The following is a 16052-nucleotide window of genomic DNA, read 5'->3' as shown; positions in this document are numbered from 1 at the left end:
TAGTCCAGAAATAAGGAGGAATGATAGAGATATTTAGCCCTAGATGCATTTTTAGACGAGTTAAACAGTCTCAATAATGTTTTTATTAGACTGGGTTCAGACTGAGGAATCATGCTGTCATAATGTCATCCATTATATTACTGATTACCGGGTGGTTCACTCCATATGTATATTTAAGGATGTCAAGTTTAAAAAAAAAGTTATATTCATTTATTTAATATATGTTTTAATGGTCTTTAACAAACATGATCTCCCACTAGCCCACAGTCTGTCGAGATACGAGATTGGAGTGAGAGGGCCAAATGGCAAAGACATTTTTCAGACAGCAGAGATTACAGCTAAAAGATGACTGATATTATGGATAAGAGAAGAAGTAAAGCTGTGATACACACACAATACTTGTTAGTAGATACATTCATTGTTGGTTTGGCTCTGAACATGAGATTTGATGTCACCAGAATTAATTTTAAGTTTATACAAAAAGGCTTCTTTAATTTAAAGCTGTCAGTCATCTCAGCAGCTCTATGAGGTGTGTTAATCAGCTGTTTCATTGTACATGGAACAATGCTGTCAGTGCTACACATGTACGCACACAGTGACACACACCTGCTATTATCTAAATGATAATAAGATGTGTTAGTGTCTGCAGGCGACCATGAACGCAACTCTGCACTGTGTGTGTGTGACAGCCTGGTATTAATGCAGCTGACAACGAGACAGTGTGACAGCGACTTGTGTTCCCATAATGCCAGGTATGTGTATGTGTGTGATGTCGTTTGACACAACTCTATCATTTTTCAGAGCGACAAACACAACAGAGTTAAAACCAACTGTTATTAATACACAGCAGATAAACACACACACTCTCTTTCTCTCTCTGTCTCTTGTTGCTGGTTGATGACTAAGTTGTCAGTCGTCTTTTTATCTTTGTTCCAGTCACACAGCTCTTTATCAACCAAAGGTAAGTGTGTATATAAAATATAAATACTTAATATTAAAAATAATATACTGGTGTGTATCTGATTGTGTGTGTGCAGTGATTTATTGCTGAGTATGTGAAGCTTTTAGATGGGATTGTAAGGACTTGATATGCTTGTGCTTTTGTGAGTGTGTAACAGATTAATAATCAATGATAAATTAGAACTGTTTGTAATTGATGTAACACTTTATTTTACCACTCATTAATACTGCTTAATTAATAATTATTTATGAAGTTTCCTGGAAAGAACTGTGCAATTTTTGTGCTACTTATTGGAAAAATATGAATTCCCTTAAATACGAGCTCTATTAAAATCCAAGAAGATATTCCTTTGTAATTTATTTATTATTGAAAACTTTGTTTTCTATATATGTTAAATTACATGCTTTTCTGTACATACGTTTTATATTGTGGGTCAGTAATTATCAATCATTTCTGAAACATTTCCAAGGATTTTCCTGGAAATAACTGTAATTTGGTACTAATTATAGGGAAACCAGAGATAGTGTTCAGTTGGTAGATGTCTGATTAATTAGTTCCAATGAACTGACCTGTAAAATAAAGCATAACCTTGTAAATTGTGGAAGACACTATGACAAAGAATGGTTTTCCTAGTGCGTCATTGATAGGACCATTTTGTTGAGTTTTTCCCAGTGTTGGGCAGTAACACATTGCTTAGTAACATGTTGTTGTAATGTGACTACTTTGTTCAGTAATTAGCAGTGTTACAGGATTTCAATTCTTGACATTCAGTAATTACATCACAGTTAATCCCAGTTATTTCAGATGATGGACGAAGAAGCCACGAAGCGTTACTGCCAGATGAGTGACAACGGACAGAAGCAGAAACAAGCTGAGGTACCAACTGTTCATATCACTTCTTCATGTCACATAAAAACATCCTGCTAAATAGTGACTGACAGGTGTTTTAGTACAGAGACTAAGACTAGATAAATCTAAATCACGTAATTTGTTTATCTTGATAGTGTTATGGGTTTGTTTTGTATATATATTCATACACACACACACACACACACAGTTAGATTTAACAGAAATGACTCTACTGTTGGAGGGAACTCTCAATCATATACAGTGTTACACTATATATATACACAAAATTGTAAGATATATGTGTATAATTGCACTAACTGGTTAATTACTCTGAACTACTGCTCTGATTGCTCATGGTGGGATTTGTTGGGTCTCTGTCATTAATATTATAAAGAGTACGGTCTAGACCTGCTCTATAGGAAAAGCACAATGAGATAACTTCTGTTATGAATTGGCACTATATAAATAAAATTTAATTGAATTGAATTGATTGGCCAGTACATTTAAATTTTTGTTGATTGATTGTATGTGTCTTATGTTGTGATGTTTTACAGTAATGATAAGTGAATCATAAACAATATCTGCAACTCCTGTACCACACACACACACACACACACACACACATCTTGGCCTTGGTTTAAGCAGCTTGTAATATTAGTATTCTCCGTCAGAGCTGCTTGTTGGATGGTCAAATAGCTATCATGCCCCCACCTCTCTATAACAGGAATCTTTTCACTTCACCTTCCAGTGTGTGAACAACTATAAACACTTTTGAACCCTGGTGTGGTCGAAAGACATGTTGTATGAAGCACTTCTTCTCTAATATAAGCTGACCCCCTAACCTAATTCTAACCTGAACCTTAAAACCAAGTCTGAGGCTTCAAACAGTCCTTTGAGGTAGCGAGGACCGGCCAAGATTTTCTCACAATTCAGAAATGTCCTCACAACGATTGTTTAAAACTTAAATTGGTACTCACAAAGATAGCAATGCAAGCCCACACACACACACACACACACACACACACACACATACCGGTCAGGAGACAGGCAAGTTGTGCAACACCTTATTCTGTCTTTCTCTTCCTTTCTATTCTGTCTGTCTCTTTTTAATGATTAATTCACACACACACACACACACACACACACACACGTCTGTGGTGAAGCAGGGAAGTAAAGTTGGTCAGGAGGAGAAAGAGATCACTGTCCTGCCACGGAGGAAGACAGATGAACTGGACGACACTGCTGGGGTGAGTGGTTGGCAACACACACACACACACAGTAACACATGGGTTGAATTCAGACAACGCTGTGTACGAACTGAGTGTATAATAATCAATTTTATAAGAAACAGCCAATCACACGCAACATTAACAGATTCAGGCCAAAAGTGTATGGACAGCTGAACACTGCAGCCACAATCTGCTGCTTGAACAGCCTCCGCTCCTTCTCTCCACCATGTGTGTGGTTGTGTTTGAGTCAAATTAGAGGTGTATGTGTGTGGTCTGTTTAGGATAATGGTTGAAAGTTAAAAGGAGTTAGCATGCAAAGATTGTCTGTGTGGAGCATAACTAACATCAACTTAGCATGTGGCTACCAAATTAACCTACTACATAAACACATCATAACAACAAAACCTCAGAAAAACACATCAGTACATGTACATTATTAACTAAACAGTCCTGTACTTAGCCAAGTACATTGTTACTCTTCTATGCCCAGTTGTTACATTACCCATCCATAGGAGGGAAAGAGAGGTGGCTTTGGTGCTGCTGTTAGCTGGCGGTCAGTCTGTTGTAGAGCCAAGCTGGGAAGAATTGTGGTTCCGCTGTCGAAGCGTCTTTTGCTGTGCAGTGTCCACTTGTAGAGATCGGAGGTTGCCGGTCACTCCGCCTGTGGTTGTCCTTATAAAGTTAACCACTCGGCGTTAACTTGCTTTGTGCTCCTGTTAGCATGTGAAGTTAGTTGGCAGGCTTTGTGTGTGGCAGCTGTTTGCGCTAAACTTTGTTGCAGATATCTAAGAGGCCTTTGCAGCATTTTGTTAGATCAAGAGACTTTGGTTCTTTTGCGTGTTTCTGCTCTGAAATACTAAAAGGCAAGGAGGAGAGAATTCTGGTGGATGTCTGCTGGTGAGCATGCTGCACTGATAGGGAGTTCTCCACAGCAGTCTGCTGCAGTGAAAGATTCCAGGAGAAAAAGAGACAGAACAAAGCATCGTTGACCTTTTCATTGACCTGGTGACATCCGGTTCACAGGTCAGACTGGCCAGTGCCAAATTCAATGGCTTTTAGGATTGTGGGACAAAAGAGTATGCATTTTCCTAACAAAAGTTATGTTAACAATCACCCAAATTAATGAATTCATCTGTGGAGTCCCAGCAATACTGAAGAAAACTATAGGGAGCATCTTTTTACTGTGATTTATGGACGTTTATTTGCAATGGACATTTGAGACACTGTCAAAGTTGCCCTCAGTTGACCTGTCTTTGGGGGTAATCACATGCTGAAACAAGAAGGGGACAAAAAAAATGTTTCTAAAGTTGTCCTCAGTCCTACTGTTCCTAAAGTTATTCTCAGCATTACTGTTCCTGAAGTTGTCAGCAGTACTGCTGTTCCTAAAGTTGTCATCACTGTTGTTGTTCCTACAGGTATTGTCAATGTTGCTATTCCTAAAGTTGTTCTTAGTGTTGCTTTTCCTAAAGTTGACAGTGTTGCTGTTCCTTAAGTTGTTGCAGTGTTTCTATTTCTTAAATTGTTCTCAGTATTGCTTTTACTAAAGTTGTTCTCAGTGTTGCTGTTCCTAAATTTGTCGACAGTGTTTCTGTTCCTAAAGTTGTAGACATTGTTGCTGTTCCTAAAGTTGTTCTCAGTGTTGCTGTTCCTAAAGTTGTTCTCAGTGTTTCTATTTCTTAAGTTGTTCTTTGTGTTGCGTTTCCTAAAGTTTTTTTTTAGTGTTTCTGTTCCTAAAGTTGTCGTCAGTGTTGCTGTTCCTGAAGTTGTCAGCAGTATTGCTGTTCCTAAAGTTGTAATCACTGTTACTAACGTTGTCATCACTGTTGTTGTTCCTACAGGTATCGTCAATGTTGCTGTTCCTAAAGTTGTTCTCTGTGTTGCTTTTCCTAAAGTTGACTGTGTTGCTGTTGCTTAAGTTGTTGCCAGTGTTTCTATTTCTTAAGTTGTTCTCAGTGTTGCTGTTCCTAAAGTTGTCATCAGTGTTGCTGTTGATGCTTCATTCAGTGTGTGATCTAATATTTGTGTGTGTCTGTATATATATATATATATATATATATATATATATATATATACAGACACACACAAACATGAGATCAGATGTGTGTTTGTATGTGTCTAATTGTATTTTTACATGCATATGTGTGTGTTTAGATGAAGATGGCAGTGTCAGGCCCATCCTCCGGCTGTTCGTCTTGCATCAGTCTGAAGGACAGATGTCCTCGGCCACGGGGACTCATCAACCTGCTCATCACTAAAGGTAACAAACACTCACTGTGTCTGTGTTTTTGTTTGTATTAGTATTTTATAAAAGTTCTCTAATCTGTTTCCTCATTAAAGGTATCAGTAACCACAGTGAAAAACCACTGCATCATGAGAGAAAGTCCTGCAGTCACATTTAACTTAAGTAAATCGTGCTGAAGTGTCCAAAGTAAAATTACTAATGGCGAAAAACATTCAATTCAATTTTATTTCATTGATATAGTGCCAATTCATTACAGAAATCATCTCTTTTCCTATACAGCAGGTCTAGATGTACTCTTTTTAATACTATTTACAGAGACCCAACAATTCCCACCATGAGCAAGCACTTGGCAACAGTGGCAAGGAAAAACTTTCTTTTAAGAGGCAGAAACCTGGAGCAGAACCAGACTCTCTGGGGAACAGAAATGAAATCAGGGCATTCAATCACAATCTGACTGGTAGCTGTGGAGATACCTCTTTCTTTTATACTGTCATATTGTTTGGCAACATAACATCTTGCATAACATATGCTGCTGTCAATATGTGATTTACTATGTTGTGAGGGTATTATAAAAGTATTTTGCACAAAAATGTAACAAAGTTTAACTGTAATACTGTGGTTACAAATGAATTGCATTCATAAATCGGTTTAGCAAGAAAGCAAAAAAATAGTCTTTCATAATGATCATAATGCAGCATCCTCTCACAACATGAAATGAAAAAACATCAATCTATCCCTGAACTCTGAATATTGATAATATTTCTGTTAATTCCCATCGTTTTTAATGAGTAACATATGCAAATATCATAATTTTAATTTAAGGCGTGATATAATCACCTGTCAAAAAGACAACTTCTGAAATCAATACATCTGTTTATTTTCCAGCCTGGTATCTGTGTTAATGATTCAGCTATTGTTAATCTTTGTGTGTGTGTGTGTGTGTGTGTGTGTGTGTGTGTGTGCAGTGTGTCTGTTTGCTCTGCTGTTTGGAGTCATCTGGTCCATCACAGGAAGTGAGTGTTTACCTGGAGGGAACCTGTTTGGCATCATCATCCTCTTCATCTGCTCCGTGCTGGGAGGGAAGCTGGTGGGAATGATCCAACTGCCCACCCTGCCCCCCTTCCCTCCACTACTTGGTACAATTCAACATCTGAAAGCAGTGTTATCAAAACTAATTTACCATGAAGTCTGAAACTAAATGAAAGTAACATCAAAGCAGTCGGATACATCAGTCTAGGGTTGAAGGTTTCTGTCATTTTAAAATGATGACTTCACTCTTTATGGGGTATTTCTCACCATTTGTTTTTAAACAGAACTGTGGATAATTAATGATAAAATTATGTTTATGTTCTTATGGTATTTTTTCACATCTGCTGGATTGTGTGGTAATATTTTTTATATAGCTAGCATGAATATGAGTACTCCAATAGAAACAAGGATACTATGGCATGTAAAAACCTGATCCAGTTTTCTGATAATTCTCTGCTGAGTTCGCCAGTGTGAAATCAACTCAAGTTATGTAGTAGTTGGTCAGTAAAACTAAAAATATGATGGTAAATGATGTAATGATGACCAACAAGTTGAAATACAGGGAAAGTCTGACTTCAGTACCGCAGATCATGAGTTGTATTGTGGCTCTTGTTTTCCATTACCAGTGATCAGCTGGAGAAGTTAAATCCAGTTAAGACAGAAACCAAAATTTGGTCACTCTCAATCAACTGTTGAGGTAACCCGGTCAGTACAAAAAAGAGTGACTGAGATGTTCAAGACACACCAGCAGGCAGACGATCAGAAACCTGGAAACAGGGAGATGAATAACCAGGTTTAGTACCAGGAGCGTAATATCCCAAATATGATCAAAACCAGGATACTAATGTGCATGTAAATGCACTCATTGTAAAAGCCTTGTACTGTTTGACTGATCAGTTATTGTGTGTGTGTAGGTATGCTGCTCGCAGGTCTGGTGTTACGTAATGTTCCCTACATAACAGACGCTGTCTTCATCAACACTCACTGGTCTACAGCTCTGAGGAACATCGCCCTGTCAATCATCCTGACCAGAGCTGGGCTTGGCCTCGACCCCTCTGTGAGTGCACACACACACACACACACACACACACACACACACACACAGCAAAATATACTGTACATACTTAATGATGATATACTTATAGGGGTGTAAATGTGTGTGTGTGTGTGTGTGTTTGTGTGTGTGTGTGTGTGTGTACATGCAGGCATTGAGTCGCCTGAAGGGTGTGTGTGTGCGTGTTGCGGTCGGTCCATGCGTGGTGGAGGCCTCCATCGTCACTGTGGTTTCTCACTTCCTGCTGGGTCTGCCCTGGGTCTGGGGCTTCATACTGGGGTAACACACACACACACACACAAACACACACACACAAGCTGCAGACAAACACACATGCATCATTATAAATATATGGAAACTACAGCTATCTGTATCTGTAAGACTGTATCAAAAATAAATAAAATGACACTGTGTGTGTATGTGTATGTAGTTTTGTCCTGGCTGCAGTGTCTCCAGCTGTTGTGGTTCCTTCAATGTTGCTCCTGCAGAGAGAAGGATACGGAGTAGAGAAGGTAATCAAACCATCAGCTGCTGCAGTAACTCAACACATTAGTCTGATCACAGGCAATTCTGCAACCAAGAAAGTGGATCACATCACTCAAGTTCTGAGGTCTTTACACTGGCTTCCTGTCAATTGATTTCCAAATCCTACTGTTGGTCTATAAAGCACGGAATGATTTAGGGCCAAAGTACATTTCTTATCTTCTGATACGTTATGAACCATCCAGACCTCTCAGGTCATCTGGGACAGGGCTGCTTTCTGTCCCCAGAGTCAAAACTAAACATGGAGAAGCAGAGAACACACTCCCAGAAAACTGCAGGTCTGCTGCACCTCTTAGTTCTTTTAAATCAAGGCTGAAGACCCTTCTGTTTGCTTCTGCTTTTTATTAAATTGAATAATGATTAATTTCTTACACTGCACTGTAACTTTGACTCTCCTTTTTTATCTTGTCTTTATTTTCTAATTATCATCTAAGTGTTTTTAAATGTCTTTTTATATTGCCCTATGTTGCTTTTATGTTTCATGTAAAGCACTTTGAATTGCCTTGTTGAAAAGTGCTATTCAAATAAACTTGCCTTGCCTTGCCACCAGAGGGAGCAGATGGGCAGCCAGAGAGATGAGCCAGTCTGTGTAAACATTACACATTATCTGTGAAGGCTTATCCTAAAAAACACTAGAACCAGCTACAAGATTCACAGAACCTTCTCACCCTTCTCAGCAACTACAAGAAGCTCATAAAGGACCATTAGAACCTCCTCAATGATCACAAGAACCTCCTATAGGACCCCTAAAACCTATTCAGTGACAAAAAGAACATCCTAAAGGACCACTAGAACTTCCTCAATGGTCACATGAACCTTATAAACTCTAGTACCTCTTAAATGACAAGTAGAATATCCTAAAGGACTTCCAGGATGTCCTCGATGGCCACTAGAACTTCCTAAATGACTCCTGGATCCTCCTTTGGGACCCCTAGAACCTCCTCAATGACCACTGGAACTACCTATAGGACCTCCTGGAAGACCAGGAGTCATAGATTCTCTAAGTGTGTAGAACTCTAGTGGAGGATTCTTCTCAAATATATTCCCTCATTTGGTGTTTTGATGATTGTGGAGATCGCTATCTAACACACTGCTCCAACATCTTACATAGGTGTTCAACCACCTAAAGGACCTCTAACATCTCCTAAAGGCCCACTAGAACCTCCTCAAGGACCACTAGAATTACCAGTAGGACCCCAAGAACGTATTTATTGTAGTTATGTGATGTTCCATTGATGAACTGTGATGTTCTATTAACGTTCTAATAACGTTCTGTGTTGTTGTCCAGGGAATTCCCACCCTACTGATGGCTGCTGGAAGTTTTGATGATATTCTGGCCATAACAGGGTTCTCTACCTGCCTGGGAATCGCCTTCTCTACAGGTGAGAGATGAGGAGAATATGCTCTAATCTAATTTATTCTGTTCTATTCTGTTTCTTTCCTTTCCTTTCCATTGCATTCCATTCTATTCTATTCTGTCCTCTGTGCTGTGTATGTCCTGCAGGTTCTACATGGATGAACATACTTAAGGGTCTGCTGGAGGTGGTGGGAGGGGTCATAGCTGGGCTGATCCTGGGTCTGTTCTTGTCCTGCTTCCCCAGCAAAGACCAAGTGAGAGCGTGGTTTGGTATTGTTTTATGCTATTTTTAAATTTAAACTTTAAGTGTAATTGAATTAATTATTGTAATGTACTCTCTGTCTCTATGTCTGTCTCCCTGTCTGTCACCCTGCAGGAGGACCTGGTGTTAAGGAGGACTCTCTTATTGTTGGGTCTGTCCATATTTTCAGTCTTCTTCAGTCATGTTATTGGTTTTGCTGGAGCCGGTGGTCTCTGTACGCTAGTGCTGGCCTTTCTGGCTGCTCTGGGCTGGAAGACCGACAAGGTAACACACATCAGAATCACTTTTATCTGGATTAAACACCTAAATTCAACCTTGTTTACACAACATCAGCATGTCTTTTAACTGTTTATACCACTAAACCTGTTTAATCCAGACTGTTCGAGTTTAATTTAATGTTTTCGCTTTGTATCTAGGCCCCGGTGGCAGCCATGGTGGGCCAGTCATGGGATGTCTTCCAGCCGCTCCTCTTTGGTCTGATTGGAGCAGAGATTACCATAGCAACCCTCAATCCGAGCACCGTGGGTAAGAACCATACTCAAAACAAACAAAGACATAAATAAACAGAATTTACTTTGGACCTGGTTTCAGTAATTTGGAACCAAGTGGACCAGGTAGCAAACATTGTTAATCTGCTGCAGGAGCTGCTGAACTTCCACAAACTCCAGTCCAACATGTTTTACTATTTCAATAATTTCCCAAATGTTGTTGTTTTAAAAAAACAACAACAATTTTTACACTATTTGTTTGTCTGTCTCTGTGTGTGTTCAGGTCTGGGTCTGGCCTGTATCAGTATCGGTCTGGTGATCCGCCTACTCGTCACCTTCCTGCTGGTTCATTTTGGAGGATTCAACCTGAAGGAGAAACTCTTCATCGCTGTGGCCTGGCTGCCTAAAGCCACCGTACAGGTCTGTGTGTGCATGTACTACAGCAATAGAACCCCTAGCACCTCAACATTGACCACAAGAACCACCTAAATGACCCATAATACCTCCTTTATGAATACTAAAACCTTTTAAATGATCACTATAACCACCCAAAGGATTCTAAAGGACATCCAGAACCTCCTCAGTGACTAAATGAATCTCCTAAAAGACTTAGGGGTCATGTTCATGATCATGTGCATTAAATTGAAATAAGTAGATTTTAAAAGTATCCAATGTTTATTTGTGTGTGTCAGGCTGCTATTGGCTCCAAGGCATTGGACATGGCGAGGGAGGAGGGGGATGAGACCTTAATAAAGTTTGGTTTGGATGTGCTAACGTTAGCCGTGTTAGCCATCCTGATCACAGCTCCCATCGGAGCGCTGGGTATTGGACTAGCAGGACCACGTCTCCTGGCCCGGCAGGTCAAAGGTCAGTGCGCACACACCCACACCCACACTATATATACATGTTTGTGTTTCTATAGTTTTGAGGACCCTCATTGACATAATGCATTGCTTAGTCCCTTATCCCAACACTTACCCTACCCTTTTCTGACCTTATCTTGACCTTACCCTAACCTAAACCTAAACCTAACCATAACCTTAAAAACAAGTGTTAACCTTCAAACAGTCTTTTGAAGTAGTAAGGACTGGACAAAATGTCCCAATGCAGAATGTCCTCATTATGATGGTTTAAAACTGAAAGTGGTCCTCACAAAGATAGCAATACAAGCCTACACACACAGTTTTAAAAAAGTAATTTATTGTGAATGCTATGCAAAGTTCAGTTTTGATACTGATGCTGTCCATATAAGGTGCTATATATTTATATTTGAAAAATATAATTATTTTAAAAAGCACATCAATAAAAATCAAAGGAAACATACATGAAGAACTACACATCACAAAATGCCAGAAACGGAAAAGATAATGAACAGTATTTTTTTCCACAGATGAATTTGTCAATCTTGTTTGTCAATTAATTTCTCAACCGTTTTACCCTTTAAATGACTTATACAGACAGACAGACAGACAGACAGACAGACAGACAGATAGATAGATAGATAGATAGATAGATAGATAGATAGATAGATAGATAGATAGATATTTTTACTGACACTTTTGATCTTAATCTCAGCAGATGAGACAGACGGCGGAGCCAGGACTGGTCAAGAAAAAGACAAAGTTATTGTGTCTGTGATGTGACACAATTAGGCTCCTGATTGGACATAGAAAAGAAAGTTATATATTATATACCTTAAGTATACCTTGTGTATTTGCAGATATGTTTTTAAAAATATATCTGCCGTATGCTTTGACATGCTAATGCTATGTTTTACTAGCTACTGTCACTACCCAAACATTCAGCTGCTGATGTGTTACCTCTGCTGTATATGACAGGAAGGTCATTTATATGTCACTCAAATGCTTGCTCATGGTGGGATTTGTTGGGTCTCTGTAAATAATATAAAGAGTACGGTCTAGACCTGCTCTATAGGAAAAGTGCAATGAGATAACTTCTGTTCTGAATTGGCGCTATATAAATAAAACTGAATTGAATTAAATTAAATAATTCAATTTTGACTCACTTTTACTATCACAACATTTTGTTTGACTTACTATCAGGATTTTGACATACTGTATAATTATTATGTACATTTTTGTAACTCCTTACATTTCATCTGTGTTATCATTCTCCTGGCGGAAATGGGTCTCCATAAAGAAATACATTTTAGACCACATTAAAAACATCGTTTCATCATACATGCATTCTATATAATGTGCAAATTGTATAGTGGTCATACAAAGCTGTTGTTTTTTAGCTGGTGAGTGAAATAATTAACAGGTTTTTCCAGGTAGTGTTATTATGACGTGGGATGTCCATATTTGTTAAATTTTTGTGTACATAATATAGCTCCAAGTTGGATATATCGGAGCTTTCCCAGTCATAATAACAAATTGGATGCTGACGTAAATGTAAACTGGTAATTACAATAACCTCTACATGACATTAATGTGGCATTAGTACTAACTATTATTAATATTATTAATTTGCATTTCAGCAAGCCATAGGAGCTAAGTTGCATAATGTTAACTCCTTAATATTAGCTCATTAGCAATGGTGGTCTGCAAATGAAAGCAGAATACAATTTATACATGATGAGTTAGCTAGATAATGCACACTTAGCATTCTATATTTATTAATTCTCCTCAAAGTAGTAAGTAAGTAAGTAGTAAATAATTGTTTATTTGTCACAATTAGCTTCATTTTCAGTTATTATTCATCATTTTATGATGAATAATAACTTCATGTCTTTGCTATTCTATGATTGTATGTTGTATAGGTGGAGTACAGGTGAAGTAATTCATCATTTGGGGATTGGCAACTACCTTAGCTAGCAAGCTAAGTGATATATTATATATTTATAGTGTTTCACTTGTTTGTTCACATGAAATGTGACGGAAATAGTTGTGTAAAGAATGAAAAAAGAGAGCTGTGAGAGAAGTTTAACCTCTCCTTCTTTCTCACCTCCACACAGCTGACCAATCATAACATGGAGTGGGTGTGAATGAAGGATTGACAAAGCACCATTGTCAGAGTGCGGGGGCAGCTTGCAGTCTCAACACCTGCTGCCCATGAGCCCACTTATCAGTTTGTGGCTCTCACCTGATTGGCTAATGCCCCCTGCATGGTTCCTAGTGTCCCTGTGCTACATTAAGTTAGAAGCAGAAATTACAAGATCTGTCCAGCTCTTTTGAGATAGAGTCGGGGACCTCCAAAATGGCCATCAGAGTGGAGGCTTCTATAGAGTGTTGCAGGAATGAGTCCTAAAACCTGGAAATTAGTTAGCATTTTAGCACTTCCAGTTCCCTTGTCTTGAAGTCATTGGCTTTTTTAAATGGGTTTTTGGTTAGATACCTGAAATAAGATCTGTGGATAACACAAGCTTAAGAGATTTTTATGTTTTGTTCTACGACATAAAATACATCAGTAAATACCTCACTCTTGCATTTTGAGGGTTGTATGTGTCTTAAAAAAGGCAGTTGCTAACAAGGGGCTAAATGAGACTACAGAGATTGTCGGGGACATTAAATGTCATCACACTGAACACAAAAACTCATGTACTCACTAGTCTGCCTTTACAGCCTTTTTGTGTCAAGTTTGTGTGATGTATTATATAAATCCATGGTTTATACTTGCACTCTTGCAAACTATTCTAGGTCATGCTAAGAGGAAAGGCTTTTGTAGAAGAGTTAGCATGCAAAATCAAATTACAAGTTGGAAGCTTAGTGGTGGTGACGCTGGAGTCATGCGACCACCTGTGTAGTACGTTTTTGCCTAATGTTAGCCATTGCATTTTTGGTGTTCATTCGTGAAGATTATCTTGCTGAACAAAACGTGTAAGTGTCATAAATGTTTGTTTGCCACAGAGCATATTTTCTGCAATAATCCAAAATCTAATGGAAAAATTCCATTGTTTTTTTGTCGAGGGAACCAGGGTGATCCTAACTTCCGGGTTGGCCTACAAAAATATGTCATTCCTGCAACACTATTAGATTTAGAGAGATTATTAGATCAGTAATCATTAAGCATATTGTAATTCTTTTCCATGTAATTTCTATCATTCTTATTGTAATTATTTTCTGTAATTCCTTGTCCGACTAAAATGAATATTTCCAACAATTAATGTGATGAACTGCGATTTATAACTGTTCTTTCATATGTGCCTTTAATGAAAAGCTCAATAAATACTTGTTTATAAAGTTACAATGTGATCTCTTCATTTAAGACAAATCACCATTTAATTTATCATCTATTGATGTCATAGTTAGCCACATCTCTCCTCCTATCCTTGTGTACTCTAGTGTTGCTCTTCCCTCCCTGTGGTCCTTGTCAGTCCTCTGTTCATCTCTTGGTGTGTGTGTGTGTGTGTGTGTGTGTCTGTGTGTGTGTGTGTTCGGGCCTGGGCGGGGTGCTCTGGTTTTCCCTCCTGCTGCTGATCACCAGCACACCTGACGTTCATCACTCAATCAACCCCCGCAGTATATCTACCTGGCTCTACCATGCAACCAGCATCAGATCGTCTCAGTACACAGTACAGTACCTTCGCTACAGCACAAACCTTGACTAAGTTAAGTTTTTCTTGTTGCTTGCTTTTGTTTTCTCCTGTGTGACCTTGTCTGTCTCTGCTGCAAAATTACTCCCTGCTGGTGATCCCAGTCACCTTGTTCTACCTGATCTCTGCAAGCTGCCTTTCCTGCTCTATCTGCCACACTACCCGAGCCATCTCCAGAACACATTCTCATTGCCTCTGTCCTCTGCGCCCAGCCGGTTCTCCATGGGCCGTGTTGGAAAGTTTCCCTACTGGCTCCAACAGACTACACCTGCTTCGCCTGCTCTGGAAGAGCATTCCTCTACCAGTGACAGAACAGATACACTTCACTTTCAATCAGTGCAGCTCGCACTGAACTTTGGTTTTCACTCATAGGTGCAACTTGAAGTGTCATTACATCACACCCTGCTCCTCATTGAAACCAGGAGTAGACAACTGCATATACGAGATATGCTTCGCCTGGGCAGAAGCGACCGATACAAAACAGTCGATCAGCTTGTCCTTTTCCCGGATTTCTGTCTACAGGCGGTGGATATTGCCCTTTGATTGTTGTACCAGTCTTTGCAGTTTTAGAAGTTTTATCCTTGTTATAGTGGTGATGATAACAGGCTCAGGTAAACGATCCAAAGTTTGATGACTAAAACCTTTTACCAGGTTAAAATGTGGGTAAAAATGACATAGAACGAAAAAAGTGTATCATAAAATTAAGGCTTAAAAACTGGATAAAATGTAAATTTATAATGGAGTTTCTGTCAGACATAGACTACGCCGATGCATGTGCCTTTATGACAAGAACAAAGACTGTGACAATGAATTGGATTATGACTGAGTCTACACCACACATAATGGCATTGCATGATACATTAAGTAATGTTATGTGATACAATACAATATTACATGACCATCATGTCCTCACCAGAAAAACAGCCCTATAGGTTGATTGTAAAAGCAGCTTATTACGACCCATATTTCTGTTTATTGTTAGGCCACGACCTCTAGTGGCCGTAGTAATTATGACAGGAGCAAAGAAGGAAGTCAGGTGATCTATAAAGAGCAACAAAGGACAATGCGTTGGGAAGTGGTTGGGGTGGTGGATTTTAAAGTTTCAAGTTAAATAATGTTATGTATTTGACTTATGTTACGTGACTTGCTTAACTTACAAAACTTATTGTAACCCAAACCACGATCTTTCCCTAAAACTAACCAAGTGATTTTGTTGCCTAAACCTATCCAAACTGCGACCGTTTCACAACATTAATCACGTGTTTAATGTCAGGTGACTTATGTCGGTAAGCGGTACGCTTATTGCTTGTATTTTCCAATAGTCATATATGTTCTTTTGGGGAACGGTCGTATGTGTCATTTTTGGAGTCATTGACAATCGACCTATTCTGTCGTTTAGGTATGAGGATGTCTTGCACGACTGTTTCAACATGATGGAACACTTGCCTTTGTGTGCCACTCTCTGACAGCACTGAAGTATACA

General features: G+C 39.0%; 2 protein-coding genes across 3 annotated transcripts in view; one reads left to right on the top strand and one right to left on the bottom strand.

Moving 5' to 3' along the window:
* LOC122870221 (Fc receptor-like protein 5) overlaps positions 1 to 16052 on the bottom strand; it is a 337942-nt gene that overhangs the window by 279511 nt on the left and 42379 nt on the right. The window lies entirely within an intron of this gene.
* Positions 669 to 14223, top strand: LOC122870143 (sodium/hydrogen exchanger 9B2). Of its 2 annotated transcripts, XM_044183999.1 has the most exons (17): positions 669 to 752; positions 937 to 961; positions 1757 to 1837; positions 2974 to 3057; positions 5191 to 5296; positions 6247 to 6417; positions 7225 to 7367; positions 7516 to 7643; positions 7795 to 7876; positions 9196 to 9289; positions 9412 to 9518; positions 9641 to 9790; positions 9943 to 10051; positions 10298 to 10434; positions 10707 to 10881; positions 12797 to 12807; positions 12992 to 14223. In XM_044183999.1, the coding sequence occupies exons 1-17, from the start codon at positions 700 to 702 to the stop codon at positions 13019 to 13021; spliced, it is 1686 nt and encodes a 561-aa protein (XP_044039934.1). In that variant the 5' UTR covers positions 669 to 699; the 3' UTR covers positions 13022 to 14223. The 2 variants fall into 2 exon arrangements, with proteins under 2 accessions (XP_044039934.1, XP_044039935.1); XM_044184000.1 differs by lacking the exons at positions 669 to 752; positions 12797 to 12807; positions 12992 to 14223 and adding an exon at positions 11590 to 12786 and having other exon boundaries at positions 949 to 961; positions 1747 to 1837.

Source organism: Siniperca chuatsi, linkage group LG22, assembly GCF_020085105.1.
Source record: "Siniperca chuatsi isolate FFG_IHB_CAS linkage group LG22, ASM2008510v1, whole genome shotgun sequence".
NCBI classification, from domain to species: domain Eukaryota; kingdom Metazoa; phylum Chordata; class Actinopteri; order Centrarchiformes; family Sinipercidae; genus Siniperca; species Siniperca chuatsi.
Note: the sequence above shows the minus strand (reverse complement) of the source record. Positions and strands in the feature narration are given on the sequence as shown.

Bases quoted from the DNA above. Each gene is read 5' to 3' on its own strand.
- LOC122870143 (XM_044183999.1), top strand. From the start codon at position 700: ATGCAGCTGACAACGAGACAGTGTGACAGCGACTTGTGTTCCCATAAT. The intron at 7,644-7,794 runs GTAACACACACA...ATGTGTATGTAG, and splicing joins GTCTGGGGCTTCATACTGGG to TTTTGTCCTGGCTGCAGTGT. The intron at 9,519-9,640 runs GTGAGAGCGTGG...GTCACCCTGCAG, and splicing joins GCTTCCCCAGCAAAGACCAA to GAGGACCTGGTGTTAAGGAG.